The sequence below is a fragment of the Vombatus ursinus genome, unplaced genomic scaffold (genome assembly GCF_900497805.2).
Source record: "Vombatus ursinus unplaced genomic scaffold, bare-nosed wombat genome assembly UNPS02014810.1, whole genome shotgun sequence".
Taxonomy (NCBI): domain Eukaryota; kingdom Metazoa; phylum Chordata; class Mammalia; order Diprotodontia; family Vombatidae; genus Vombatus; species Vombatus ursinus.
In genome coordinates this window covers 32,582,832-32,609,891 of record NW_020954588.1, presented here as the reverse complement: position 1 = coordinate 32,609,891, position 27,060 = coordinate 32,582,832, and the positions used below count along the sequence as shown (strand labels likewise).

Below are 27,060 nucleotides of genomic sequence, written 5' to 3'. Positions count from 1 at the left end.
TATGATCAACAAATTCTGAATTATTTTTTCTTTTTATCATAAATGGAAAACGAAATTACTTAACATGAACACTTGATACATAATTTCCTTAAAACTTCTCTATTGGGAAACAAAACTGTACATATTTAAAGAGTGCGATAATAAACACTCATGACAATGTCACACCAATTAGCATTGGTTTGTTCCCAAACTAAAACCAGTTTGGGCTACAGTTTTATGAAAAAAAGGTGTGCAAAGCTTATTAGGACCCGGCCTGACAGAAGACTTATTTCTCAGAGTCATAATCTTTAAACCTCTGAGCTCAGAAAGTGACAAAATAGTGTAAATACACTATAAATGGACAAATAAGTCTTTTGAAAGAGGATAGAGATAATGGAAAAAATATTTCAGTACCTCATATACAGTAAATTAGTGAAAACATTTTCACTAACTACTTTTTGCCCAAATGGATCAAGGAATATATATATATATATGAACTCTTCTTGTTTTAAAATGTGACAAACGGTTAATAAGCTTCCGTTAGAAGTTCTGTAGACCTTACCAAGTGTTCTTGGTCTTCTGATTATACACATTTTTTTTTTCAAGTAAACAAATGTTTAACAGATGTAAACTATTTATTGAATATTTGCCACCAAATATTGTTAAATACATTATCTTGCAGCATATCGCTTTCAAGTTAAAATGTCAGAAACAAACACCAATATTTACAATTCTTTTAAGGAATGTTACATAATGACACATTAAGGCGTAAATTCTTTTGGCTTATAATTCTTAAAAGAATGATAATAGCAAAAGTGATGCAAAATCTTCAGTGTAAGATTATGATTAAGCTACGTTTTACAAAAATATGGTGTAAGATGGCAATAATCCCATTCAACATCCTGGATTAGGTCCCATCAGGAGGGACTGATAATTTATACAGTCAAACTTTAAAATTTACAGGTAAAGGCAGCAGTTTAACACCACCACTGAAACGTACAGCTCTTAACATATACAATTTTCAGGCCACAGTCTTGAAGGTCTGAAGTATCAAGTTGGTTTGATGAATTAATCGGTTGGCACTTATGAACACATTTATTGCCCTGTTACAAAAGAACATAAATAGTAGTATTTTAGACAGTTTTTAGAAGCAAAAACTCATATATTTAAAAATGCTAATCTTTAACACAATTTGCAAAGTAAAGGTAAAATTGAGCCTGCAATTCACGACCATCTTTCCAAAGTGAAGCCATTGTTCCTATGGAATATCATTGTTTGCATTTTCATATTTGAAATGCAATGTTTCTGCATTACTGACAACTCCTAGTGGTTATCACTGACCATAACTCGACAGTGGGTTGCCAATTATGGATGATACCTCCGGTACTAAAAGGTAAATTAAAAATGGAATGGCCATGAGGGAATAGCCTCTTATAACCTATCCTGGATTTCCTATAAATTTGTGCCTCAAATGGCACCATGTGAAATGTGCATGGTTCACACTAATCAGCCAATAATTTTTCATCTCAATCTCCCCAGAAATGGAAGAGCTCCTAAACAAAATCACAACAGAGAAAGGCACAAGAAATTATCAGTGTTAATGGGGAATGAGCAGTACTGAATGCAAGGCAAATTTTAAAAGTATGCACTTTATATACTAGTCTCAATTTATCTACTGCAATGTACACTATACACACAAAGGAAATGCTTTCAAAGATCAGAACTGATTTTAAATTCTACCATTTTTTAATACTGCCCATTTCCTAGGACACAAAGGTTCACTCATATGATTATATCACAATGCTAATGAAATGAGTTCCATCCCCTAGCAAGCCAGTTACTTTCCTCTTATAAAGTCTGCAACCTCACTCTCAAATATGCCAACTAATTATAAGGGGGACCTGGTCAAAGCCGTGATGGATCAGTGTGAACACATGTCCTACTTATGAACCGATAATATCATTTCTGTTTAAAAAAGGTCAACATTGCATAACGAGGGCACAGGGGTCATGGATAAGCCTCAATAATCAAAGGGAGGCTTTCAAATGGATTCCTGCCTCAAAGGGTCCTCCTCTATCATGGTTGTTAATTAACTCAAAGTCAAAAATCACTACCGCATTAAGCTAAATTCTTCCATTGAAAGTGTGTGGTACATTTACTGGATTCAGCATAAAGAAACTCATGAAAAACTGATGTCAGTTTTTAAAAAAATTGTGAAAAAAAGTGGTACCAAAAATGGCACCTAACAGTACAAGTCAAATGTTCTACGTTGAAGTTCAAGAACCTGACTCAATGTGTTCATTCCCAGCTTCAAACCTATTTGCTTTGCTGAACTGACTCTCATTTTTAAAATGTATTAAATGTCAAGTGATAATTAATGGAGCAGCTTTCATGGACGGGCATCCTCAATCTATACGTGACATGGCACATGGTCAATGTAGAATGAGCCTGGACCTCCTCTCTAGGGGGTCTAACAGGATTGAGTCCAGGGAGATCCAAACTTGCAGGTGAAACCACATGACAGACAATAAGAATACAGGTAGCTGCCACAGTGACTACTCAGCATCTCCCGGCGGAAAAAGCACTTTGCTCATAACCCTGTGAGGCAGGCAGTACAAGGATTGCTTCTCACATTTTACCAAAAAGGTAAAAGAAAAAGAAAAAGAAACCAAGTCTCTGAATGGCTACATGACTTGTCTACAATCACATAGGTGATAAGCATTAGAGCTAAGATTCTCACCGAGGTCTCCTGACTCCAGTGAATCACCTGCCTCAAGTACCTGTCTGAAAATGTTGCAGCCAGAAGAGTACATCACACCACTGAAGAATTAAAAATTACAAAAATTCTGACAGAACCAATGTCATGTCAGCAAGATTTCCAGAGTCTAATTAAAAGTCAAAGGCCCGTGGCTAGATACTAAGATGCATTCCCTGAGAGCTGTGGATGACAAAGATGTGCCAGGTACTTCGGACAGCTCTCCAGAGTTCCCAATACCGAGGTGTGGTATCATAAAATACAATCCCGACTATTTCTATAAATTTAAGATATATGATCTAAAAATGCTTTCTTCTCCCCCCGAAACTCCCCAATGAACTAGTTTGCTTAAATGCAAATTTAACATTTATGGGACAGTTTTCTTTAGATGGCTTTAGGACTCCTCATACAGAACTGAATACTATACCCGCATACTGAATCAAAGCATATCACTGTCACTGAACTTACTTTCCATCTTTAAAATAGGTTTTCAGAGTGTCGCTGAAGCTCTTAGAGTATTTTACAAACTCTTTCTTTTGGTGTTCAAGTGCCTAAAGAGACAGAAGTCAAATAGTGAAATTACAAGATGCTAAGAGCCGACAACACCACAATATAAGTTACACTCGGTAAAGGCCACTGACACAGTAAAAATCTACAGACAACCACTGCCATCCAGTTCTACCCCAAGACATCACTGCGGAGGGAAGGCAAGCCTGGATTTTCTAAGATCGGACTAGCAGGGTCCTACACCAAGCTGGAAAAGCTTCAGAATAGGAAGAAAGCAATGAATTAATTGCATGTCAGTTGTTTAAGGATCTACTTAGCTATGACTGGGAAGATGTACCCCCGGAAGTTTAGTCATAGCAACTCCCTGGAACTGCCCACTAAGGCAAAGAGGGTGTGATCTGTCTTCCTCTTTTTTCTTTTCTTCTTCTTTTTTTTTTTTGCTTAGGCAGTTGGGGTTAAGTGACTTGCCCAGGGTCACACAGCTAGTAAGTGTCAAGTGTTTGGTCTGAGGCCGGATTTGAACTCAGGTCCTCCTGACTTCAGGGCCGGTGCTCTATCCACTGCACCACCTAGCTGCCCCTTTTTTAAAAAAAGTTTTTTATTTTATTTTATTATTATTTTTTTTTAGGCAATAGGGGTTAAGTGACTTGCCCAGGGTCACACACAGCGAGTGTCAAGTGTTTGGTCTGAGGCAGGATTTGAACTCAGGTCCTCCTGACTTCAGGGCCAGTGCTCTATCCACTGTGCCACCTAGCTGCCCCCTTCAAAGAGGGTGTGATCTGACTAGGAGAAGGGAATCCCCACATAGAGAAAATCATGAATCCTGGATCAAGATGACAGGTTTCTGATCAGGACCAGTCTGTCACACCCAAGGAGCATTCAAATGGATGGGCCAGGAATGTCTCAGTTTATAATATGCCTTCAATTCCAACAGTTACCTTTCTCTAGAGATTACCTTAATAGGGTTTCCTGCAATGAGTGAGGGCCCAAAGCAATCATGGCAGCTGCAGACAGTGCTTCTGCCCAACTTACCCGGCGGTTCTGGTATTGATATTTTTTGAAGACGTTGTTCACTGTGTCAAGAAGTTCTTTTATTGCACTGGCGATATCCCTGTCGGGGAATGAAAAATTGAGCAGCTTTTGAAATCAGTTACATTTAATACAGACATTTTATTGCTTCTTAAAAAAAAAAAAAGAGGAAAAAACTTCATATGAGGAGCTTCAATGTAAAACCTGACTTCCCAGGACACTCTTGATTTCACAAACTTGGCCAATCGTGTCATTCTGATGCAAAAATATGGAGAAGTAGTAAACCATACTTCTCCTGGCAAACCTGACATTCAAAGAGCATACATGCATGCAGGCTGGCTCTCCATCCTCTCAGACCTAGTCCCTGAGATCTTCTCTTTACTCAATGCTGCTTGAGTGATTTCATCTTACCCTTACTTTATTTATCCTCTGAAATCTCTCACTTCTGCCTTTATCTTTGGTCCCCATGCCCCATTCTTGACTCTGCAGCTGATTTGGGATTCAAACTTAGGTCTTCCATAGAAAATCCATGCTACGGGATTCCCCACGCTAGGCTTCACTCCTACCGGGCATTACTCTAGGTTTCCTATCTAGCTCAATGATGGAAAACTGTTCTCCAAGATGTAACTCAATCCAATTCCTTCAGAAACTCCTATCCATTACCTAGCAACTATTATTCAATTTAAGAGCAAGGCCCAAACTCTTTTTAAATAATAGATTATAGCTAACATTTAGAAATATTATTTCATTTAATTCTTACTGCACCCTTGTGAAGTAGGAGCTATTATTATACCTATTTTACAATAGGCTGAGACAGTAAGCGACTTCCTCAATGTCACACAGCCAGTAAATTTCTGAGGAGGGTTTTGAACTCAGATTTTCCTGACATTTAGTTCAGTACTTTTACAGCAGAGTTAATAGACCACATCAGCACGCACTCAGTTTTTTGGTTTTTCCTTTAGCCTTCCCCACATGGATGACTGTGCTATACTTGGGTGATACCATCCTCCCATCTCTGAAGAAGGGGAGGCCCCAAATCTTCACTTCCCATGCACAGCTGGTTTCCCTTCTACATTTCGAGCTTATTTACAAGGCTGCTCTTTTCAGATGACACATTCTACCTTCACATCATTTTTTTAGAGTTCTGAATTTCTGAACACTGTACAGTTTAGAAGAACCTTGCCTTCCTTCGGGGCCAAACTTCTCCTGAATTTATCTTTTGCAAAGTTACGTTAGTCTCCGCTAACATTTGACATCTTTGTTTCTAGAATACAACGCAAACACACACACACATAATTAAAACAACACAATCTATTAAAGTCCACTTGGATGCCTTCTTATGGTGAAGAGGGGATCCAAAGCTCTCAAATAATCAATAGTAAATGCATGCTGACTAAGCACCCCCTTGGGGACAGGCACTGTGCTAAGGGTCAAAGACAGTCCGTGCCTCCAAGGAGCTCAGTCGAATATGGGAGATAACTCACAAACCTAGCTCAATTCAAAGAAACTCCTTAGGAGTTTTCTGGTTTGTGGTCATGGCAGCATAAACACAATGCAGAGGATGTGATCTGTGCCAGTGGAGGGAACAATGACTTTAATAAAATCATGGATCTGTGCTGTATACTGAGTTCATCTGGTGCCTCTTTCAAGAAGATGCTTATTAATTTAGCATTTAAAAAACCCATGAATTTTAAGTCATAGTGGTTTGGCACCTCTTTAAAATGGCAAACCAAGATTAGTATGTTTTAAGCTCTTTAGAGCAGGTCTAATCCTACACAAGAGATAGAAAAAACTCTAAGGAGCAGAATTACACAGAAATAAGGGCAATGAAACAAAACGTCCCTGGGGCTCCTCTCTGCCTGTAACATTATTAAACTTTGTATCACAGTAAATAGACTAGATTAAAAGTAGCTCAATACATCAAATTTGAGCTTTTATAGAAATGACATTTGTCCAGCCATCTCATTTTCAGTTTAACATCAGCAGCTGTCAGTTACACAACTGTTTCTTTGGCTTCTGCTTCAAAGCAAACAAAACCCTGCTGGGATGGTGTGATGGGTATAAAACCAGAATCCCTCAAAGAAGAAAAGCCACATGATCCTCTGCCTTGGATTAAAATGAATATTTCTAAATGGAAAAATAAGAATATATTAACTAATATTAGGTTAGAGTTTTCTAAACTATTAACAGGACATGATAAAAAAGGAATATGAGAGAATTTGTTTTTGCATGGTACCCAAGTTGCTGCTGGCACTTTATAAAGAAATGAAAAATTCTAGGTTTAAATATTTCCTGAAACAAACACCCTATGAAAACATCAATAGGTTTTTCAGTATAGTATGTGTTGTAGAAAGAGTCCTGGGCTGAAATTCCAGTTATAATTATCTGGTATGTGGGCCTTGGTTTCCTCATTTGTAACAGGAAGGGGACTGACAGATTAAACAAAAAGATCTCTCTTTTTTTATCATTTGAAACCTTATAACCCTCAACAAAAGTGTTTATCAATTGCTACTTAAGAATTTTTGGGGGCAGTTAGGTAGTGAAGTGGATAGAGCACCGGCCCGGAGTCAGGAGGACCTGAGTTCAAATGTGGTCTCAAACACATAGCTGTGTGACTCTGGGCAAGTCACTTAACCCCCAACTGCCTCACTTAAAACAACAACAACAAAAAAAAAACAATTTTCAGATTTCTCAGCTGGTTAGAGCATGTTGTTTAGGGGACCAGGAATGAGATTTCAATTCTATGTTGTGGCTATATAAATAAAAATTTCACAGACTAAGACCACCAGCTTCAGCCAGTGACATGCTCATGTAACCCATCCCTATTGTTAAACACCAAATATATTCACTGATAGGCCAAATTTGTATTATGATATGTGAAAGACAGATAGCAAAATGTCAGTCTTGAGAAAGTGTTCAGAACTAAGGCCCCATTATAGAACAGCCTATATGCTGTATCAGGACAGAAAAGCACCTGTTCTAATTTTAAGATGGAGGTTCTTAACCTGGGGTCTGGTACCTGTGGGTTTTTTTTTTTAAAGAAATACTCCACTGACTCTATTTCAACACAAGTGGCTCCCTTTGTAATCTTTTGTAATTTATTTTATGCATTTAAAAACATTATTCTAAGAATGGGTCCAGAGCCTTCCCCTGACTGGCAAAGGGAGCCCAAGGCACCACAAAGATTCAGAACCCCTTGAATAGCCAGCTCTTTCCACATACTATAATGCCTCTTTCTTTGTGAAGAAAAACAATTTAGGCATTTTAAAATGGAATGATACTAACTTTCTATTAATAAAGGAAACATTTCTAAGTATGAAAGACAGTGGGTATAGTGAATAGAGAACTGGCCTTGGGGCAGAAAGAATAGCTCACTTCTGCACTGCCCTTACCCTCTCAGTGACCTGCAGGGAAGGTGCTGACCTGCGTTGGCTGATGGAGTTCCTTATTTTGGAACTCCAATGAACGCCAATGAAATCACAGGTCGGTGGTGAAACTCTTTCCAGGCTAACAAGAATTCCTAAGAAACAAAGGATATCGATTCAAATCCCTAAAAATGTTGTTGTGGTTGTTGCTTGTCTGTGATTCCCGAGGAGGACCAGTGGTATCAGGAGGGTGATGTCTTGACCTGCAAGCTAACTGGATTTAAGTGAGGCAGAGCTGCGCAAAGTCACCAGCCTCACTCTCTCCTCCAGTCATCACAGTCCAGTGGCAAGTCAGTAGGCAAAATAATGTTAACTCTGCATATCAAATTTCCTAATATTTAATTTCAAAATGATACACAGGCTGAAAAGAGCTTTTAAGTCTTGAAATTTTAAAATAAAAACCAAAACTTAAGCCCAACCCTACCCCTAGGCTCAATCTTCCACAATGGGATACAGTCTGGAGTAACAGAAAGGGTGCTGGATGCTGGGATTCAAATACTGGCTCTATCACTTAATACCAATAATACATTAATCAAACTCTACCTCAGGGGGCCTCAGTTTCCTCACCAGGAGAGTGAGGGGCTGAGAACAGATAACTTCTAAGTCTCCCATATCTCTAAATAGATGGTTATCCTAGAGTCAGAATACCTGAGTTCAAATCAGGCCACAGACACTGAAAGTCACTTAAGCGCTTTCATACAGACTCCTAATCTGTAAAATGGACATTATAATAGTCTTACCTCCCAGGGATGTGGTGAAGAAAAAACGAGAATATCTGTGCTTTACAAACAGTGCTTTGCAAACCTTATATTCCTTTGTAAATGTGAGCCTTATTATGACTGCTGGTATTGTTATATTCCCTGCTTCCTGTCCGTAACCTCTAGCTTTTTAAAATCTAAGATCTCCACGCAGGCATTAGGCCGCAGCCTCTAAAACCCTCTGCCCCTAGTGCCTAAGCACCAGGAGAGGCCCCCAGGAATGTCTAGTCTAACACATATCTGAACAAAAATTCCCTCCTACATAAGTCCTACCCATAAGTCATTCCGAATGCAGGAAGACTCACAGGCAGTTTATTTCACTTTGAAACTCTATCACCCCTTGCTTTCCGCCCCCTGGGGCCAAGCAGAACAAGATTAATTCCTCTGATGCAAGACAGCTTTTCAAATACTTGAAGATGGATTTCTGTCCACAGGATTTAGAACTGTAAAGGAAGTTAGAAATCAGTTAAGCTGTGCCCCTCATTTTACAGATGAGGAAACCGAGGCCCTGAGAGACTGTGCATTGACCAAGAGGGCCACCAGCACAGTCAGTTGGCAGAGCCAAAGACTGGCTCCTCTGACCACACATCCACTCTTTCCTCCATGACCTATCCGGCACAATCTCAAGACTTTTACTGGTTCTTTTTCTCTGCATACAGGATGGACATCCAAAAAGGCATCCTGAGTTCCCTCTTTTGATCTATACTCAGTCTTCCATGTTTTCTTTGCTCTTGGCGAACTAAATTGAACCTCTTTGCTTTTCTTCATTAAACTAACTTTCCTCCATGCCCTGCAGCACTGCTCGTTCACCTACCTTCCAAGTCTTCCCATTGTATGTGTATAATTATTAATGTGCATGATTTAACAACAATGTCTCATCCTGTCATGTTTTCAAACCTCGTATTTAACAAACCTGGAGATAAACACAGTAATTTGGAATAGAACAACAGTCTGACAATCATCTTTTAAAAACTATCAATTTTAACACGTAATAAAATGAAAATAGTCAAGGACTGCTCCAATGAAATGCAAAACAATACTTACTTGATTGTCTGAAGGAACCTCACTCGGTCATTGATCTCATCGGGGATCTTACTGAGAATCTGTTTAAGTGCTCGTGCCTTTTCATTCAAGTCCTGGAATTCAGGCTCTGGTCTCTCGATCATATACTCTGATAAAATAAATGTTAAACAAGACATCAAGCATCTCCAGGTCCATTTCAAGTCTTAGGACTTAAAATCTGTATTGGCCAAAGTGCAAAAATCTTAAGGGCAAAAAATGACCAATAAGGTAGTGGAGGGAAAATGTGGTAAAATAACCACAACACTGCAAAGAAAAACATAAACAAAAAAACCTTTGGAAGATAAGAAATTTGATCAATGCAATAATCAACCACAACCCCAGAAGACTGATGAAACATGCTAGGCATCTTCTGACAGAGAGGTGAGGGACTGAAGGTGCAAAATGAGACATATATTGTTGGGCATAATGGGATAAGGAAATTTTTTTTTGGTTGCCTATGCATATTTATTACCAGGGCTTGGTTCATGCTTTTTCCACAATGGAGAAGAGAGAAAAAACAGATTTTTCTTAACTGAAAAAGATTTTTTTAAAAAGAGCTCAGTTATAATTTAATTCTCAACTCAAAAGAAGTTAAATGAAAAAGATTCTAAGTAAATCCCATTAGGAACTATTATCAGAAGAGCAGTCTCTCAGAGAAACATGGTAGCATTTTCCCATTGTAAAGTAAGAATATACTTTATTTCCTATTTTATTATGGACAGCAAGTCAAACTCTGTGGTCAGTAAAAAATTCAGCACACATGCACATGGGGATACAAAATATCTAGGCTTTCAAAGAAGTTAGTTCCATTTGGATTCAAAAGCATACAGAAAATTCAATCCAAACACTTAATCCAATCTTATTCCTTCTAATCCCTGGAATACATTAATTCCAGTGGAATGAACTCCTGATCTCCACCTCCACACCACACTTCAGGCCCACATTAGACACCTAACCATTTGTGAATACAACTTCTTAACCTCCCACCTCTCTTGACCACCATACTCCTTCTTTCCCTCATCATGACTGATGATCCCTCTGTCGCCTCTCAGCCTATCTCTTCTACATCTGGCCTGTCCCTATAGGTGGCCACCTTCATGATTCACAAGCTGCCACTGTCAAATCCCTCACCTCCCTGTCTTCCGCTGTTGATACCAAATGCGCCAAGCCAAGCCTAAGCAGAAACCCACTATCTGATTTCCTCTCTCCTGTTCTAAGGCTGCTGAGCATCATTAACAAAGTCATTATTCTACCCACTAGAAAGGTGTGATCCTATGATCTCAGCCACACCTTTACAATTTTGAGACAATCCTTCCACACTTCATTTTCTGAAATGCCTGCTCTAAACATCTTCCCATTTTCACTACCCAACTGCACTTTTATCTCCAATGCATGCAGAGGGTCTACAAATCTCCTGAACATCTCTTCTTTTTTTTTTTTTGCACCACTAAATTTCTAGAAATAGCAGACTGGCTTTTGTCCTTACAATTCTGTCACAACTATTTCCCTTTATGGGGTACTAACCATTAACCTTGATGGAGTTTCCTTAGTTCTGACCCTCCTTGACCTCTTTGCAATATTTGTCAAAAATCTCCTTAAAATCTGCAACCAGTTAAAATGAATCTACATGTAATCAATATGACAAAATAATACTAGGGTCTTTGCGTGACTCTTGAGAAATGGAAACACTTAAGTCTTCAATGCAGGAGCTGGATGCCAAACTGATTTGAATTTCTTTATAGACATTTTACTACCATCTCCTGCAGAATGTAAGCTCCTGGAGGGCAGGAACTGTTTGATTTTTTCATCTGTATTCCTAAAACCAGGTACGGTATCTTCCTTGCGTATAACAGGCATTTAATAAATATCGTCAATCAAACACAGTATTTACCATGCCCTTTCCTTTCTTATTTTTCCACTGTGGATGGCTAAACAGATCTTTTTTTCTCTTTTTTTTTTATTTTCCTCCTATCAGTTCTCTAGCTGGAGATGGATAGCATTTTTCATCATGAGTCCTCTGGAATTGTTATGGATCACTGTATTAATCAAAGTTGCTAAGTTTTTCACAGTTACTATCATTACAATATTGCTGTGTGTACACTGTTCTACTGATTCTGATCACTTCACTTTGCATCAGTTCATATAAGTCTTCTCAGGTTTTTCTGAAACTACTTTCTTCATCATTTATTAGAATACAATAGTATTCCATTACATTTATATACTATAACTTGTTTGACTATTCCCCAGCTGATGAGTATCCTCTCAGTTTCCAACTGTTTGCACCAAAAAAAGAGCTGCTATAAATATTTTTATACCCATGAGTCCTTTTCCTTTCTCTTTGATATCTTTGGGGTATAGACCTAGGAGTGGTTTTGCTGGGTCAAAGTGCATGCAAAGTTTTATAGCCCTTTGGACACAGTTCCAAAATGTTCTCCAGAATGTTTGGACTAGTTCACAACTCCACCAATAGTGCTTTAGTATACATATTTTCCCACATCCCGTCTAGCATCTGTCATTTACCTTTTCTGTCATATATGCCAATCTGATGAGTGTGAGGTGGTATCTCAGAGTTGTTTTAATTTGCATTTCTCTAAATATTATTGATTTAGAATATTTTTTCATATGACTATTAAGGGTTGTGATTTCTTCCTCTCAATTAGGTAATAGCTTGCATTTTATAAATTTGGCTCAATTCCCTATATATTTGAAAAATAGGCCTTTATCAAAGCAACTTACTATAAAATTATTTCCCCAGTTTCCTGCTTTCCCCCCCCAAGTTTGGCTGTATTGGTTTTATTTATGCAAACCCTTTTTAATTTCATGTAATCAAAATTATCTATTTTATCTCCGTGAACATGTCTATCTTTTGTTTGGTCATGAACTTTCACACTATCCACAGATCTGACAAGTAATTTCTTCCATGATCCTCTAATTTGCTTATGTCACCTTTTATTTCTAAATCATTTATCCATTTTGACCTTATCTTGGTATAAGATGTAAGATGTTGGTCTGTGCCTAGTTTTTGTCAGAATACTTTCTAGTTTTCCAGGAAGATTTTGTCAAATTTGAGTTTCTGCCCCAAAAGTCTGGATCATTAGGTTTCTCAAACACTTGGCTATTGTGTTCATCTGTTTCTGTATACTGAGTACCTAATCTATTTCATCAATCAACTGCTCTATTAACCAATATCCAATTGCTTTGATGACTACTGCTCTGTAGTAGAGTTTGAGTTCCGGTACGGCTAGATTCCCCTTCCTTTGCTTTTTTTTTTTTTTTTTTAATATTGATTCCCTTGATACTCTTGACCTCTTGATTCTCAGTTCTGATGCCCCTGCCTTTTTTACTTCAGTTAAAGCATAATAGATGCTGCTCTAGCCCCTTATTTTAACTCTTTGTCCTTCTGTTTCAAGTGTGTCTTTTGTAAACAATATTTTGTTGGATTCTACTTTTTAAACTCTTTTGCTATCTCTTTCCAAGTGTCTTTTGTAAACAATATATTGTTAGATTCTATTATTTAAACCCTTCTGCTATTTCTTTCCATTTTGTGGGTGAGTTCATCCCATTCACATTCAATTATGATTGTTGGACATTTCCTTCCACCCTATTATCTTTTATTTATCCTTCTCTTTATTCCCTGTCCCCCCCCTCCCTGTTTTGCTTCTGACCACTACACCTCTCTTAATCCACCCTCCCTCTTATCCCTTTTCCTACCGCTTTTTCTCTAATACTTTTTCCCTCCAAACTTCCCTGTCTTGATAAAATTAATTTCTGCATTCAGCTGTATCTATATAAATATTCTTCCATCCCTGAAACAGTTCAGGTGAGAGTGAGGTCCAAATGTTGCCCACTCTCTACCCCCATTTTTTCCTCTCACTGTAAAAATTCTTGTGTGTCTTTTTTATGCGCGATAATTTACCCCATTCTTCCCTTCTTGTCCCCCTTCTCCTGGTGAATCTTTCTCACCATTTCATCTCTTTTTCAAGATCATCCCAACATAATGTACTCACATCCATACCCTCTATGTAGCCTTCTACTAACTGCTACATGATTAATGATAAAGTTCTTAGGTGTTAAATGTATCACCTTCCCATGTAAGAATGCAAAAAGTTTAATCTTATTAAGTTCCTTATGATTTCTCAATTATGTTTATCTTTTTATGCTACTCTTGAGTGTTTGAATGTAAAATTTTTTGTTTAGCTTTGGTCTTGTCATCAGGAATTCTTGAAACTTCTCTGTTTCATTAAATATCCATTTTTTTCCTCTGTAGAATTATACTCAGTTTTGCTGGTAGGTTACTCTTGGTTGTAATCCTAACTCCTTAGCTTCTGGAATATCAAATTCTAAACTATCTGATTCTTTACCACGGTTGCTGCTAAATCTTGTGTGATTCTGACTGCTGCTGTACAGTATCTGAATTCTTTCTTTCTGGCTAACTGCAGTATTATCTCCTTAAACTGGGAGTTCTGGATTTGCCATTTACTTCAGCAGATGACCTATATATTCAATTTCTATTTTGTTCTCTGGTTCTAAGTTATCTGGGCAGTTTTCTTTTATAATTTCTTGAAATATGTCAAGACACTTTTTGTTCATGACTTTCAGGTAGACCAATAATTCTTAAATTATCTCCATTTTCTAGGTCAGTTGTTTCTCCTATGAGATATTTCCCATTTTCTTCTTTTTTTTCATTATTTTGACTTTTGTTTTATTGTTTTTTGATGTCTCATGGAGTCATTAGCTTCTACTTTTCCAGTTCTAATTTTAAAGGTGTTTTCTTCAGTACTTTTTTGTGTTTATTTCACCAAGATGCTAATTCTCTATTCATTATTTTCTTGCAGTTTTCATTTCTTTTCTTACTTTTAATCCCTGCTTTACTGTCTCACCCTCCCCACCCCCCAACTCCATCTCCCTTGAAACTCTCTTTTGTACTGATATCAGATTAGCCTTCTTGATGTAGATATGATCATGACACACCTCTACACAAGTTAAACCAGGTCCACTCCTCACTCTGTCCTTTAAGGCCTGCCACAACCTGATGACACCTGATCTCACCAAGCTCATCCCACACTCCAGGCTTTATACTTTTATCACACTGGACTATACATCAAGGCCAATGGTGTGCCTCCGTACTTGGGCTTGTGTGTTTTAACATTATGCTTGGAATGCCACCTTCCCCATTTCTGTGTCTAAAGAAATCCAATTCATCCATCAAACCTCAGTTCTAACGCAAACACATCTATGAGGTTTTCACTGATTACATAACAATCTTAAGCACTTGCGTATTACTTTTATTAGGGTTATTTGTATTAGCATCATATCACAGCAATAGACGTGCTTCCATGAGGGCAGCAACTATCCCTCTGTATCTCAGTGCCAAGAATAACACTCTGCACATAAAAGGTCCCTCTTCAGTTGCATGAATAGCTTCATTAGAAAGCCATCTTATATAAGATGTACAATACAACAGGAAAAGATGCCAGGCCTGGACTCAGGGACATTGCAATGTAGTGAATCACAGTTAAAATGTAAAAATCCATATTTATTTGAATTGCAAGTGAGACAGATCAAGAATTTAACTGGCCATTACTATTAAATTCGCCATTAACGTTTCAATGACTAAACTAAATAATGCCGAAGTCTGCGCTGAAGCTGTTATATACCTCTGGTCAAAATTTATTTTTACAAACCCGACTATGCTAATTCCCCAAAATAGGAACTTCAGAAGACAGGCCTGACTAAACAGAAAAAAGTTAATTTCAGCAGAGTATTCGCCCTTGGACCCATGAAAGGGTCACTGTAGTATTAAACCCCTTGCCATTGCCAACTGACCAATAAATTCCTGCCTATAAGATTTCACGTATGGAAGATAATGTTTTAAGAATATATGGAGAGAATTTCAACTTTGTCACAATCACAGACAATTACACTATTTTGTTTTTCAAAAACACACAAAAATCACACATTGTATTCTATGATAGTAGATGGTGGGAGTGATCCAAGGAGAGCTTCGGCAGGGTGCGATCAGCAATATGATAAGAGGGCCAAGGACTGAAGTGTAAAGTTGGCCTGGTTCACTAAAGGTTCAAGATAGAGAAAAGAGGAGAGACTGGCTAGCACACAAGTGCTGATCTGGGGGATAACTGAGGGGTCAAGGGACTGGAGGTCACTGTGTAGACACAGAGCAGGGTTTTGCAAGGGAAAGCAGAACAAGAGGTAGAAAGCCTGATTATGGTTAGATAAGGGGAATTCAGAGTTCTTGAATACAGAGGTGATGGCAAGAGCATGGATATGACCATTTTTGCATGTGGAAGAGGGAGGATGGAGGAGTATGTCAAGGGAAACGACCAGTTGAAGAGCTGAACAGTTAAGGGTGTTTGAGAGGAGAGTCAATAAGTACATTGAAATCCCCTCATTGATGACAGTAAATGGAAAAGTTTTTGCACAAACAAAGCCAAAGAAACCAAGATTGGGAGGGAAGCAGAAAACTGGGAAAGAACTTTTACAATGTTTCTCTGATAAGGGCCTCATTTCTAAAATATATAGAGAACCGAGTCAAATTTATAAGAACACAAGTCATTCCTGAATTGATAACTGGTCAAAGGATATGAACAGGCAGTTTTCAGATGAAGAAATTAAAGCCCTCTATAGTCATGTGAAAAAATGCTCTAAATTACTATTGATTAGAGACATGCAAATCAAAACAACTATGAGGTACCACATCACACCTATCAGATTGGCTAACATGACAAAACAGGAAAATGATAAATGTTGGAGAAGATGTGGGAAAATTGGAACATTAATGCATTGTTGGTGGAGTTGTGATATGATCCAACCATTTTGGAGAAGGAACTATGCCCAAAGGGCTATAAAAATGTGCATACCCTTTGACCCAGCAATAGCACTTCTAGGGCTGTATCCCAAAGAGATCATACCAATGGGGAAGGACCCACATGTACAAAAATATTTATAGCAGCTCTTTCTGTGGCGGCAAAGAACTGGAAATTGAGGGGATGCCCAACAACTGGGGAATGGCTAAACAAGTTGTAGTACATGAATGTAATGGAATACTATTGTGCTATAAGAAACGATGAGCAAGCAGACTTCAGAAAAAACTCAAAAGACTTGTACGGACTGATGCTGAGTGAGGTGAGCAGAACCAGGAGAACACTGTACATAGTAACAACCACGTTAGATAGACTCTCAGCAATACAAGGATCTATCATGCTGGAAAATTCTATCTGCATCCAAAGAAAGAACTACGGAGTTTGAATGCAGATCGAGGCATACTATTTGCTTTTTTTTTTCTTCTGTTTTGTTTTTTCTTTCTCATGGCTCCTCCCATTGGTTCTAATTCTTCTTTACAACATGACTAATGTGAAAATATGTTTCATAGGAATGTATATGTAGAGCCTGTATCAGATTGCACGCCATCTTGGGGAGGGAAATGAGGAGGGAGGAGGAGAAAATTTAAAACTCAAAAGCTTATGGAAGTGAATTATGGAAATGAAAACTAAAAATAAATTAATAAAAACAAAAAGGGAAAAAAAATCCCCTCTTATGAGGGCAAGTTCAGAACTTAATTGTTCTATTAAATAGCTAAGTTTTAACAAAAATCTATATGTTATCTTTTAGTGAACTTTGCTAATAGTTCAGTGATTGAAAAAGCATTAATATGGTAAATGTCTCAACTAAAAATTTAATTGTTTTCTTTTTAATTCCACATAGCTTCTTTTCCAAAGAATCAAGTCTCTTTTGATTCATTACTCTTAGGGAAATGCTATTCAGCAATTTCTAGGCACAAAATTATAAACATAGGTTCTGATATCTGATACCTTCTACATCATCAGCTGCCATACGAAGAAGGGATTCTGTGAAGTTAACTTCTACGCTTTTTTTCTCCAGAATTTTCATAATGATGTCCTGGGTGAGACCTGGGTTTTCTTTTTCAGCCTAGATCAAGGAGAAAGTTAAAATTGAAACAGAGAAAACAAATGAGCACTTTGAAGCCAAGTCTGAGCTTTTAGGTACAATTTGTCTGCGTGACTGGGCAGGCTTTCTGAAGTCCACCAGATAACCACTAGACTCAACTGTAGCCCTTTTATCAAGATAGCGATCATTTCTGGAGTTTTACCATTGTTTCTGCATCAGTGCAACTTTTCACTCGTTACCCACCCATTTTCTACCTGAGAGAAAAAATATTGACTTATACTCTCGAAGAATGAAAACAAAAAGTCTTCTACTTCTGACTTGATACCCTTTCCCCCCTAATTTATACAATTTTTCTAGCCTGTATTTTGATTAAGGATCACGGTGGCATTTATCTCTAGAGTTTTTCCAATATTTCAACGTCCACTATTAACAATTTCAGAAAATGACACAGAATATTTTCTAAAGATATTGTTGGAGTAATAGAATCCCTAACTACTTTCCCACAGTCATTTCCATTTCTCACGCTGTTTCTGTCCTGAGAATACCATTTGCTTGTCTGGCTTTCAGATTATCACTACAATCTCTGACTACTGCCTGAGAATGTCTCATTGATGAACTTTCAGGTCACATGCTATTCCTTATCCTCCCTAAGGCAACAAAATCTTCCTGCCATTCTAAATCTGATCATAAAAAGTTTTAAGTTCATCCAAGTTAGGCCCTATTTTTCTGCTCTTTTTTTTTTTTGGGTTCTTTTAAAAGTCACACTTTAGGTTTACTGTTTCTTCCAGGGATGTCTGCCAATTTAATACTTCTCACTGGTCATGTCCTTATCTTTGTATAAAGTGGCCAAGATAGGCATAAATTTATGATCTTAATCAGAAGGCAATCTTTCTTGCTTCTATTTATGTCAAGTATACTTTAACCTCTTAAATTTAGCTCTGATGTCATCAAGAACAGTTTCCCCCAGCACCTATAGCAATATGGTATTTTAGTTTTATATTAAAACTGCAGGAAACACACACTTCAAGGTTGTAGACTGAAATAAGGAATACACGTTTACATTTGTTTCAATCAAGAAATGGAATGCTATCAAATGCTATAGCTTCTGCTAACTCATTTTGATAGAAGATAAGCAAGCATAAAGTGTGCTCTACTGGATTCTGCTAACCATGGTATGTGCATTGACCTATACTCCTAACACTACCTATATCTCTTTATATCCAGGCTGTCCCCAAAGTCTTAGTGTATTTTTAAACTAATAAAGACTAAAACTGCACTAAGACTTTTTGGGACAGCCTGTGTATAGATAGGAATTAATATAGATCCATATCCATTTATCTATCTCTATATAAAAGACTGTCCTTAAACAAGAGATCCTTTTTAATGAGAGGCAACATTGTGTAATAGGAAGAGTAACAGTCTGAAGACCTCTGATACTTCCTAGTTGGATAGCAAGAGTAAACCACTTAATTTCTTTAGGCTTTGTAGTACTCATGGATTAAATGAGCAGGTTGGACTAGATGACTTCTAAAGTCTTCTACCAGCAAAAAAAATTAAACACTGGGCTGAGATTCCATTTCATACACATATTAGTTGTGTAACCTTAGTGTGAAGCTGGGTGGCGAAGTGCTTAGAGCACTGGGCCTGGAGTCAAAAAGATCTGAGATCAAATTTGACCTCAGACACTTGCTGTATGATCCTGGACAAGTCACTTAACCCTGTTTACCTCAGTTTCCTCATCTGCAAAATGAGCTGGAGAAGAAAATGGCAAACCACTCTAGGAACTTTGCCAGGAAAACCCCAAATGGGGGCATGAAGAGTCAGACATGACTGAAATGGGTGAACAACTTTCCTGAGGCCTAGTTTCCTCCTCTGATAACGGCACCTATTTCCCAAGGAGACTGTGGGACTCACATGAGATAACATGTTAAACCCTCTGTAAACTTTTAAAGTTCTATATAAATGTGGGCTATCACTGTGAAGACCATGAAGGGCAGAAGGGCAGAGGGAATAGATCACAGGCCACAGCGTCAGCATTGCCTGAGCTCTAGCGCTGCAAGAAAACTGAGTTGGTGATCCTGAGCTACCTACTGAATTTCTTAGTGCTCCAACAACTGGGAAACACTATAAGCTGCAGAACAAATGTCATCTGCACTAGCAGAGGGAGTTTCCTTACTGGGAACTGCCTGAAACGAAATCACAGGTCTAGTCCTCTCTCCCCTCCAAAAAGAGAGACGATCCCACGAAGTATAAGTTAAGACAATTTCTTACTACCAATTCAGTCAGCTACATAGGACCATTGCATTCACAACGCACTACTATCATGGGCTATTACTTTTTAGATTGTGGTCCATCTTCTTTTTATAGAGAATAATGTCTAAGTCTCCTGAAAAATCAGTTACTCAACAGTGATATAGTAGCAAAATAATGCTATATCCATCATAACATTTCCCACACCGGGGAAAAGTCTACAGGATAGCTACAAGTAGCCAGAATTCTGGTATAACGTTAAGCATCAGGCAACAGTTATCCTAGTTAAGGTAAAATGCCTAAGAGGAAAAAAACAGACACAAATCATTTGATTTTTCTGGGTCAAAGCGTCTTCATCTAAAATGAAAGGGTGACTCTAGTTTGGTGTTTTCTAAGACTTTTTTTTTTGTGACATGGAGCCCTTTGGAGGTCAGCCTGGCTAAGCCTCTGAGCCCATTCTCAAAATAATGCTTTTAAATGCACAGGCTGACAAAGTAAACCACTTATACTAAAATACAGTTATCAGCATTAGAAAAAAAAAAATTAATGGATCCCAGGTTAAGAATCCCTGGTTGAAATGATTTCCAAGATGTCTTTCTGTTCTAAATTGGTAATGCATATGAACCAAAGGGATGGTAATACAAGGTTGTAAAGTCACAGCTAAGGTCATGCCAATTTCTAGAGAAAATTACAGTCAATACACTATCCACAACAGGAAAACAGCATTCTGAGATTTTATCACATGATGGCACACTTGCAATCATGAAGAAATAATTTTTTAAAAAAAACTTTTTAATCAATGTCTAAGCCATCCTATAAATATTTTTTAAATTCCCCCAACCAAAAAACAGAAAAAAAAAATTAGCATAGTCAATTAAATACATTGAAGACTTTAAAACACGTGCAACAGCTATGGATTTCTCATGTCCAGGAAGGGGCAGGGGTTGGTAGTCTCTTCTCCTATCTCTTCTTTTGAGTCCTGATTGAGCTTTAGAATCTGACTGCATTCACTTTGGTTTCCTTATGTGTGGCTGTTCTGTCCATTCACATTGTTGCCATCGGTGTGCAAAGTGTTTTCTTGGCTCTGACTTCACTGCATTGTTTCCGGTGGATCTCACCATACTACTCCGTATTCACCTCATTCATCATTTTTTATAGCACAAAAATATTCCATTACATTTATCTATCACAATTGTTTAGCCATTCTCCAATCCACGGACATTTCTATGACTGATTTCTAAGATTCTTTCTAAGATCTAAAATGTATACGACTTTATGACCCTTTAAGATTAATTGCATCTTTGCCTTTTGATATATTAAGTATTTTTTTTAAAAAATCCAGTATTTTAAAACATTATATTTAATTTAAATGGACTTGTGGGAAGAGATAATAAGGCAAGCCACTTGGTGATATCAAGAACTCAATTTGATATACCATAAAAAAAAAGATTTATCTGGATGATTTTATAGTCATTAGTGAAATATGATGTGCCTGAATCCAAATGAAAACTTGATATAATTTTAATCAATATATTACTTTGAAAATCACACCAACCTGAAGAACGGTAAAGTGTCATACCCAATGACAAGCTTACTTAATGCAAATAAAGACAATATAAACAGTAATCTTTTCTGTAGTGGCAAAAAACTGGAAAGTAAGAGATGTCCAACAATTGAGGAATGGCTGAATAAGTTGCAGGATATGAATGAGCTAGAGTGTTAGTATGCTGTACTAAAAGAGGAAAGAGATGGTTTCAAAAAAGACATGGAAAGACTTTTATGAATTGTAGCAGAATGAAGTGAGCAAACCAGGTGAAAAATTTATATAATATCAATATTATAAAAATGCGTGATGAAAAAATAACTGAGCAGAACTAGGACAATTTATACAATGACAACAATAGTGTATCAACAAATGCTGAAAGATGTAAGAATGATAAACACAATGGCCACTTATGATTCCAGAGAAATAATGATGAAACATGCTATCTACCTCTTGACAAAGGTGATGGATTTAGGGTACAGAATAAGACATATGCATTTTTGTGTACATACATTGGGGAAATTTGTTTTGCTTAATTATGCATATTTGTTAAAAGAAATTTTCATTTATTCTTCTTTTTTTTTTTTTGGTGGTAGTGGTGGTGGTGAGAGGGAGAGAAAACAGATTTTGTCCTTCCACACCACAAACCCTAAAAATGTCCTTAGGCTAATGAAACACTGATCTTCTTTCCCACTTAAAACAGTTTTGGAGTTTAACAAACCATTGCCTTTTAGTAAACACTGTCAAAGACCATTGTCTTCTGTGATGTAATTCTGCAAAGAAATTGTTTCCATTCAAATCATGATAATAATCACTAATATACCCAATGTCCTTAAGGAGAGAAACATTGAAAAGAAACCAACACCTAAAGCACTAGGTGGCAGGACAATGAAGAGTTAATGAAGGAGAGAAAGGCTTTAAAATCCTATTGTCCTTCTGTTTCCCTCCCCCTCTGTAGTGAAGTCCAAAGCAAAGGCAAAAAGGTTTTTCATTAAAAGGGAAAGTCAGCAATGATTATGCAATGGATTTAACTCATAAATAACTTATTTTAATCATTCTAATAAATTATGAGCTTCTCACCTTGATGAAAGCTGCTCTCAGTGTCTGAGCTGCAGACAGATTTACTCGTTCTAGCTGTAATAAAAGTTTAAAGTCATTAGTAATGCCAATTTATTTAAGAGAGCATATGTGACCTATCTGAATCTTAATTCTACAGTAATCACTTTGCTGTAACCATAATTCAATTAGCAACAATTCTTGTCAATGTCTTTAAATTGTCAACAGGGCACTGAATCAACAGCTTATCTACACAAAATTGTCATCAGAGAGTCACCAAGAATTACAGATAATAAACCTTTTTTCTTTATTAATATTTTAAAATAAAGGATAAATATTTAACTTGTAACTAATAAAGTTTTAGATCTGTCCTTTAATTTAAAACCAACATGCTTGGCCAAGTGTTCTATACTTCTGTTAGAAAATTATATTCTATCTCATACATTTTAAGGAGAAAAGTCTTTTAGCAGAACTAACACTTTTCCTTGGTTCATGGAAAATTACTTTCTGCCAGGGTTAGAATTAAATAACTCATTGGGTTTGAGGAGTATCTGGTAGCTACTGGTAAAGTTCTGCTGACCAAATATTTGACAAAATGCTCATGGGCCACAGATCTAAATTGAAAGAAAAAAATACTACTTAATATTTCTGGTTTCTCCTCTCACCTCTCTACTACTCCTGTGACACTGCTTTTTAGCTTTTCAATGGAAAGGGAAAAAAGAGGTAAAATTCAAAACAATCCTTTATCTTAGTTTACAAATAGCCCTGATAAAGGAGATAGAGATCCACATTACTTATGGACATATACTTCACTCCCTTCTGGGTTCTCTATCACATTTGGTACTTCTCTCAAAAGAATTTTTTACATTCTATTTTGAATTACAGTACAGCTAGTTCTGCCGTAATACTTGTTTTGAAAACATGAATTTGTTCTGTGACTGATTAGGGAACAATTAAAGCATAACACAAATTTCCTGTTTGCTTAGACACGATTTCATTATCAAGAAACAGCAAGAACGCAGAAAACTGCACCACTTCACAATAACTCATAAGCTGTATCCCTTCCAATCTCCATTTTCATAAACAAACTTCTGGTCTTTTTTCAAGGTAAAGGGCTGTATTTCCAGTGTATCTGCAGATGCAGCAGGAGCTGTGGGCAGAGGAGGGCTGGTCTACACCATCTCCCCTCCAACCTTTTGCCACGGCCTCTGGCCCTCATTTGAGGCCTGCTCAACTTGTGCAAGGTTTTGCCAGCCTGGGCTCTGTAGGAACCAGGGCTCAGGGAGGAGCACCCCGAGACCACAGACATTGCCACTTTCTATTAGAGTATTTATATATCTCTTAAACATTTAACATGTATGAAACTGTGCTGTATCTTTTTTTAATGTGTCAGTAAGTACTTAAGCATTATGCCCCTGACCTCATTTTCCCCATAAGCCCTGTGGTTTTTCACTGTGATTTTGCACAGTAAAGTGATTTTTGGAACTGTACATATTTTGTTAAAGAAGAGCTGATTGTATTTGTGTAAGCAGTATCCTATTCATCTTTGTATCCTGCAGAGCCTAGCATACATTAGGTACTTAATAAATAATGAATTGAACAGTGACATAACAGGCTGGATCATGAGTTTACATTAATCTGATATTTCTAATATATTCTCTCAAATATAAAATTCATAATTTCAGGATAACTATGCTTATTCATAAGCCTGACAGATTCTATTTTGTATTATGTCTAAAAAAATGACATAATATACTCTTTTTATAAAAACAATTTCATCTGTATAAGCATAATGACCAACTTCAAAACAACCAACAACTTCATCTGGCTGCAGGTTTTTCATGCTCCTAAGGACAATGAAGAATCTAGTTAAGTTAACAAAACTGGGTTGCGTCTGTTTTTATTGGAACAATATTAAGTATTGGAAAATACTGCTGCCTTTATAGGTCTTAGAGAGTAAAACATTTCAACAAAAGCCATGAGTATATCTCATACTGTGCAATGAATATTATTATTAATCCCTCAAGGCATAGAAAATGTTTGACTCCAAACATAAGAAATGAGCATCGAAGTAAGTAAAATAAACTATTAATCTCCCTGTAAATAATGTAGCATTCTTAACTTGTAATCTGGGCATCTACAAGCTCTCAAGACTAACAGATACTGTGAAGTTCAACAAAAGCCCAAACATGCTGGCCAAGGAAAGAAGACAATAATCACTTTACTGTATTCATAATTCAATGGGAAGATGGCCTGTCTGTAGGAATGCATAAAAGTGAGAGGACAGGATGAGAACAGGGAACCTAATCGTAGACTTTGGCTAGAATACAAAGTAAACAAAGGGAAGCATAAGAAAACTGGGTGAAGAAAAAAAAAAAAGGTCAGAAAGAAACTAGGGCAGAGCAGTCTCCAAGAAGCTAGGGGGCAGAATGAGGCTCAAAAAGGACAGCGATTACCAGGGTCAAAGCCTTTAGAAGGGTACAGAAGGACGAGCCTGGAGGAAAAAGTCCCCTGGTTGAAGTGAAGAGGATCCCAACTGGAGTCCTTCCTGGCAACAGTCACCTCTGCATTTGTGTCACATTGAGCCCAGTGTTCTAATCTCTCCACAGCCTTTTCGGATCAGTCAGTGTGCGGGCTATCCCTTGTGGCTTTTTGTTACCTACTGATTTGACAAGAATGTCAGCTATACCTTCACCCGAGGTACTGTAAAATTTTAAACAGTACTAACTTGATATGGAACTATTAATGCCTACTCTGTGGGTCCAGTCATCCAACTACTAATCAAGTCTACCTAATTTTTCTATTATCTGGCACTGAGAGCACAAGAGATTGTTAAGTGTTTGTAAAATCTAAATAACCCATTTTTATAGCATTCTCCAATGATCCACCTCTCTAGTAATTCTGTCAAAAAGGGAAATGAAATTAACTTGACATATCCTATTCTTCAAGGAATTATATTGTAATCAATCAGAGTGGGGGAAGCACAAATGAGAATTTCACCAAAAAAAGGGGAAGATGTCTTTGCTTATGATTTATAGTGTGCCGATAAATATTCATTATGCTGCTACTACATGCCAAGCACTGTGTGAAGTGCTGGGAATAGAAAAAGAGGCAAAAGACAAGGAGCTTACAACCAAATGAGGGAGGCAATATGCAAACAAAGATATCTCTATCTATAAAACAAGCTATCTACTATGTAAAGTACCTCTTTGGGTCCTACATAGCTTCCTTCAAGCTTCAAGGATTCCTTTTCCTTTTGTTATCATGAAAACTGTTGAGTTTAACTTCTTTGATAGCTATGTATAAGGTCAGCATAAACCTATGAAAATTGAAATTTGTGATCATTCCCCCCCCGTTTGGAAAAGAAAGCTTATTGTCCTAATAAACAGTGACAATTTCTTAAAAGAATCAATCAAGCATTAATCAAAGAACTATTATGTGCAAGCTCCTTGAGAGTAGGAACTGTACACAGCAGGTATTTAATAAATGCTTGCTGACTGACTTGTGCAAGGGTACTCTGGAAGAGATAGAAAGATGCAGCCTCTATCAATAAGCTTAGAGAACTTTCTTGGCAGACAAGCTATCAGGTAGGATGAGGAGATAAATACTCTAAAAAGAAGGAAATATGACTGTGGAATAAGTTCATAAGGTTACAGATTTTTGAACTGGAAGGGACTTTAGAGGTCATTTGACTAAGTCAGGAACTGCGTTTGACCTTGAAGAAAGGTCTTAATTTAACGGCTGCAATGGGGTCTAGCCTCATCCTCACATAAATAAATCCCAAACCTAATCTCTCTCCTGACCTCCAGTGCTACATCGTAACAGCTGATATATTTCCCTGCCCAGATATGTCAAACTGAACATTCCCCAAATTTTTCTGACTTCCTTTGGACTTCAAAACCACACTGTGCTAGTGCGTGCTCATTCTGGAACTCCCCTCAGGGCCTGGGGCCTCTTTGCCCTGAAACAACTTGCCACCTGGGCAGCTCACCCATAATCCTCCCCCTTCTCCCTTGGGTGAGTAGTTCCCCCCAGAGAGGCCCAGGCCGGTCTGCCTTCACTCACCTCCAGAGCCCATCTCTGACCTCCTCCAGACTTCCAAACCATGCCCTCCGAAGTGTATCTTCACTCCCCATCTACTCACTTTTGAATTAATTCCCTTTTGTTTACAGTCTTCCTCCATTCGAATGTCTATTCTCTGAGAGTAAGAACTGTTTCTTTTTGCTTATATTTGTACTCCTATCACAGTGCCTGGGTGCACAGTTAGCATTTAATAAATGTTTGTTCCCTCCTTTCCTTCTTTGTGTACATGCTTCTTACCAGTAGACTGCAAACACCCTGAGTAAGTCCCACTTGGTCTTTGCTCACTGCCTAGCAACAGTATCTGAATATGGCCTGCCGATTTAATGTCCTTCTCTGGATCTTTCATTTTATTCAACCAAGTCATGGGCTACTCTTCTGCCCACTTCTGAGAGTTTCCTGCATTTTATCACTGCTGGTTTGTCATTTCACTATCTGCAAACATTCATTGTCATATCTGCAAACTTGAAAAGTTCACTGTGCCCACGCTCTTCCAGATCCTTTGTAAAAATGTTAAATGGGCCCAAGCCCAGGATGAGCCTCAAAGGGAAAGCCCAGTTTACACAGTTCCACCCATCCAGGGAGCAGCCTCTATTGCTCTGCTTTTTTTTCTGGTCTCTAAGCCAGGTGGAGATCTAGGATCAAAATATCTCCCTCTCTTAACCTCAGTCACAATTCTTGATGAATTTT

General features: G+C 37.7%; 1 protein-coding gene across 1 annotated transcript in view; it reads right to left on the bottom strand.

Moving 5' to 3' along the window:
• Positions 1-595: 595 nt before the first annotated feature.
• The window catches only part of PDCD10 (programmed cell death 10), a 50,124-nt gene continuing 23,659 nt past the window's right edge, over positions 596-27,060 (bottom strand). Inside the window, exons 3-8 of the mRNA XM_027876164.1 lie at positions 22,315-22,368; positions 17,345-17,462; positions 9,498-9,624; positions 4,274-4,352; positions 3,203-3,285; positions 596-1,082 (exon numbers count right to left, since the gene is read on the bottom strand). Of these exons, the coding sequence (XP_027731965.1) occupies positions 1,001-1,082; positions 3,203-3,285; positions 4,274-4,352; positions 9,498-9,624; positions 17,345-17,462; positions 22,315-22,368 (543 nt within the window). The 3' untranslated portion in view covers positions 596-1,000. The remainder of the gene's footprint in view (positions 1,083-3,202; positions 3,286-4,273; positions 4,353-9,497; positions 9,625-17,344; positions 17,463-22,314; positions 22,369-27,060) is intronic.